General features: G+C 35.2%; 1 protein-coding gene across 3 annotated transcripts; it reads left to right on the top strand.

Annotated features, from left to right (window-relative positions):
* Window positions 1-228: 228 nt before the first annotated feature.
* Window positions 229-3,966, top strand: LOC147519523 (patatin-like protein 2). 3 transcript variants are annotated; one of them, XM_086591122.1, is made up of 7 exons: window positions 229-492; window positions 897-1,078; window positions 1,181-1,367; window positions 2,624-2,785; window positions 2,895-3,197; window positions 3,317-3,542; window positions 3,639-3,966. In XM_086591122.1, exons 1-6 carry the CDS (start codon window positions 358-360, stop codon window positions 3,494-3,496), a joined length of 1,149 nt encoding a protein of 382 aa, XP_086447248.1. In that variant the 5' UTR covers window positions 229-357; the 3' UTR covers window positions 3,497-3,542; window positions 3,639-3,966. The 3 variants fall into 3 exon arrangements, with proteins under 3 accessions (XP_086447248.1, XP_086447245.1, XP_086447247.1); XM_086591119.1 differs by having other exon boundaries at window positions 3,317-3,492; XM_086591121.1 differs by lacking the exon at window positions 3,639-3,966 and having other exon boundaries at window positions 3,317-3,564.
* Window positions 3,967-4,426: the final 460 nt, after the last annotated feature.

Consider the following 4,426-nt stretch of genomic DNA (forward strand, 5'->3'; position numbering starts at 1 on the left):
ATGTCTAAATCACTGAATGAGCAGAATTTTAACGTCGTGTTTACCTTTATTTTTGTTTTTTTACGCTTGTTGTTTAATGTCGGAGCATTCTCGTATAGTACAAGAAATTATGTTCAAGTCAAAACCCTTTGGGGTATTGAAAAAGTAAGTGACACTTAAATAAATAAAGAAAAATATAATTTTCCCTCGAGCTTCAAGAACCAGTATGCTATATAAATACATCTTGATCATGACTAAACTTAAGTACCCAGAGCAGTACTAAAACTGCATTTGATAGTTGTCTTAATTGTTTACAATACTATCAATGCTCTGTTTGGCTTTTCTTATTCATTAGTTTGCCTTCACTAATAGTCCCTAATGCAGAAATCAAGTTCACTTTATTTGCAACCCCCAGCCTATGGAGAGCTAGTTACAATTCTTAGTATTGATGGAGGTGGAATAAGAGGGATTATCCCAGGAACAATACTTGCTTTCCTAGAGTCAGAACTCCAGGTAAATATACATGATTATACAGGCATACCTATTTTGCCAAATTTTTGAAAAGAAAGTATATGCCTAGCTATATGTGTCATTTGCGTGAGAACAGTATGCACTGAGCTTTTAATTTAAAGGGCAAAACTGACATCTCTCTAACAAAATGCTAATTTTTTGATTTCTGAGACGAACAAGATAGCACGATTGTTTTGCCTTGTTACTTGCTTTCCGAAGACAAAAGGCCTTGTCCTTCGGTGTTTTTTTAAAGGGGCATTTGCTTAGCATCACGTTCACATGCCTAGCGAAGTGTCTACAGAAATTAATGTTCAAGGAAACATGCATTTACATGCATATGTACTAGTGTATTTGGCTTCAATTATAGATATTTTGCTCTAACTATCAGTATGGCGTTATTCATGTAGAAGCTGGATGGAGAGGATGCTAGACTTGCAGATTACTTCGATGTAATAGCAGGAACAAGTACTGGAGGACTTGTGACAGCCATGTTGACCGCACCAAACGAAAACAACCGTCCTCTGTATGCTGCCAAAGATATCACTCCATTCTACCTTGAGAATAGCTCAAAAATATTTCCACAAAGAAGGTACTCATACATTTACACGAACAAAGAAGGTACATCATAGGTGATATATGTTTCAAGAAATTACAAGAGCCAATATTCAATGATCTTTTTTTACTCCAACAGCGGACTGCTTTCTTCAGTGATAAACCTATTCACATCAATATCGGGTCCAAAATATGACGGACAGTATCTTCGGAGCCTTACAAGGGATGAATTAGGGGAGACAAGGTTGCACCAGACTTTGACGAATGTTGTTATACCTACATTTGATATCAAGAGACTTCAGCCAACCATCTTCTCAAGCTACGAGGTAACTCTTATTTGCTATGGATATTGTATGGGTAATTAAGGGGGTGCTAATAGGAAGGACATCTCTCTTAAGTGCTTAATTAGGAGCGAATTCCATGCCACCTCCCTTTCTCAATGCAAAGAACATTAATCAAACTATTTTACTGTTCTAGAGCAATATAAAATTACAGTTTTGCAAATTCATATTTATATTGAAAATCTGTAACATTCGAATACTAGTAAAAGATTGTTTTCATTATAATCATAGTAGGCAAAATTACCTAAAAATGTAACTTATTTTGCTTTTTTTTTTTTTATAATTAGTGCTACGTACTTTGAATTTATTCCCATTTTTTTGCAATTATATTGGTGCCATAGACTTTGGATATGTACTATGATGTCTTCAAAAAATATAATACCCTTGGTGTTCTGGTCTTCTTCCCAACCTTCTCTGTCTTACATATGCCTTGTTCACTCAAGTAACGACGTGTGTAAACTATACAGTAACACCTTTTTTTTTAATAATTATTATTTATTTGAATCCATTACAAATAGGTTTTGAAAAAAATGGAAATTGACATGGCAACCTAAGTACTGCACAAGCTTAAGTGCAAGTGTGCAACGACATTCTGTCTTTTAAATAAAAAGCCCTCACCACGAGTCCACGACCCCATTGATCTGTTGGTACTGTGATTGACTATTGGCTAGTTTGGTCATGGGATCAAGTCGTGCTGACTTAAAAAAACCCACCAAAAATCAAATAAAAACCCGTCTTCATATACATAGGTTGTTGCTTAAAACTCAAGAAACTAGGTTCGAAACAATGGAATATGATGTATCACTAAATAATCACTAAATTGCCTCCACATCACACGAGAGTTACCATATCCATTAGTTTAAGTGCAACACATTAGGGGATAATCGGTGTCAGAAACTTGTGTTAATCAACAAACTAATATTAGTTGATTCATAATCTAACTTTGTTTACTCTTGTTTAATAATGAAAACTAAATGATTAGTGTTTTCTAATAAATGTGTGTTATCAATAGCCATTATAATATGTCCTTCTCTTTATTTAGCGTACTCTGATTAAGATAATGAGTTTACTCGATCTTTAGTACTATGATAAAGATAATGAATTTACTCGATCTTTAATCTCATTCTTTCTTCTTATTTTTTCTTCTCTCTGTCTCAATTTTTCTTGTGACTTAATTAAGGGGTACCGGGATAGTAGCCAAGAAGTATTTGCAAAATGATCATCATATTTTACTGTTGCAGGTGAAGATAGATGCTGCCTTGGATGCTCGACTATCTGACATATGCATTAGCACCTCTGCGGCGCCTACTTACCTTCCAGCTCATTATTTCGAAAATATAGATTTACAAGGAAATTCCATTGAGTTTAACCTTGTGGATGGTGGTGTAGCTGCTAATAATCCGGTAAATATACATAACATACGTGTCACTAAACAATAACAAGATCTAACAAAATAGCATTGATCAGTGCAAAGTAGCTAATATATGTGTTTTGACCCAATGTTGATTCCAGGCTCTGGTTGCAATCAGTGAAATGACCAAGCAGATTCTCCATGAGAATTCAGATTTCGCCCCAATTCAACCATTGGACTATACTCGATTTCTAGTTATATCGCTAGGTACCGGTGCAGCAAAGACACAAGAAAAGTACGATGCTAGTATGGCAGCCAAATGGGGGATATTGGGTTGGCTCACTGCTGATGGTTCAACTCCATTAGTTGAAGTGTTTACGCAATCTAGTGCAGATATGGTTGATTACCACATTAGTGTGGTTTTCCAAGCTCTTAAGTCAGAAGCCAATTACCTAAGAATTCAAGTAAACATTTATATATAAGTTTAAGTTCTAATCATCATCAACATAACATTTTGATGGCTTTTCCAAAATTTTAGAGATTACTGACTTTTGCCACCTTTGCTTTTAAAATCTAAAACCAGGAGGATACGTTGAGCAACACGGAATCATCTGTTGATATTGCAACAAAAGAAAACTTGGACAATCTTGTAGTAATTGGGGAAAGGTTGTTGAAGAAGCCAGTTTCAAGGGTGAATTTGGAAACAGGTCTCATAGAGCCAGTGAACAATGGTGGCACTAATGAGGAGGCTCTCATAAAGTAGTACCTACATGGAATTGTTACAACTTCATGCTTTTAGACATCTCAGAGTATCAATATTCTACAATAAAAGCGAACATGCAACTATACAAGAGTAACTGCTCTATGGTACTCGCATGACTAATGTTTCGTAATGTTGTTTACAGGTTTGCCACGCTACTTTCAGATGAAAGAAAACTTCGGGAGACAAGATCACCACACACCAAATGAGAGTCTCGCTCAGTATCAGACATGCTGTAAAAAAGTTTGTAGGATATTGGACTAGTTCTTGTTATTTTCTCAATTTGTGCCACTGTAGTATATTTAATACAATGAATTATTTGTTTGTAAGATTGTGAACAATATTATGGTGCCCGTTGTCGCTGTAGTTATTTCGTGGATGAATCAGTTGATGGTGTTGGGGAATCATTGATGTACTGGAGAAAATATCCAATAAGCCGCTAACAAGTAAACAACATTGATTTCTATTCCCAATTTTCGTTTCTTGATTTATTTTTGGGTACTTGAATATTTTGTGTTTGGGCTGGATATAGAAATGGGCCTAGATGAGATACTCATTAATTCTTTTCTAATCGTGTTCCCCATGAAAATCCCGAAGTGCTGCGTGGTATCTTTTTTCTCTTCTTCTCTCCCTTCTGAATCCAGATGGCTGTAATCTTTTCCTGTTTTCATCCTCCTTTTTCATAACTCAAATAAATTGAAGAAATGAAGAATCTCCGTCTTGAACAATACTGCATAATTAATAAACCATCTAATACAATGGACTTTTATACCGTCTATACTGTTTAATTTTAATACAAAAACAATACCCTGCTCAAGTGTTCAGAGAATCTATGAGAAAGTTACCGTTTGAGTGAGGGAAAAAATCACAACAATTAACGATTGACTACTTATTTTTATGTTTCCTTTTCTTCCTCACATTTTGACATTTTGG

This window comes from Coptis chinensis, chromosome 2 (assembly GCF_015680905.1).
Source record: "Coptis chinensis isolate HL-2020 chromosome 2, ASM1568090v1, whole genome shotgun sequence".
Classification (NCBI taxonomy): Eukaryota; Viridiplantae; Streptophyta; class Magnoliopsida; order Ranunculales; family Ranunculaceae; genus Coptis; species Coptis chinensis.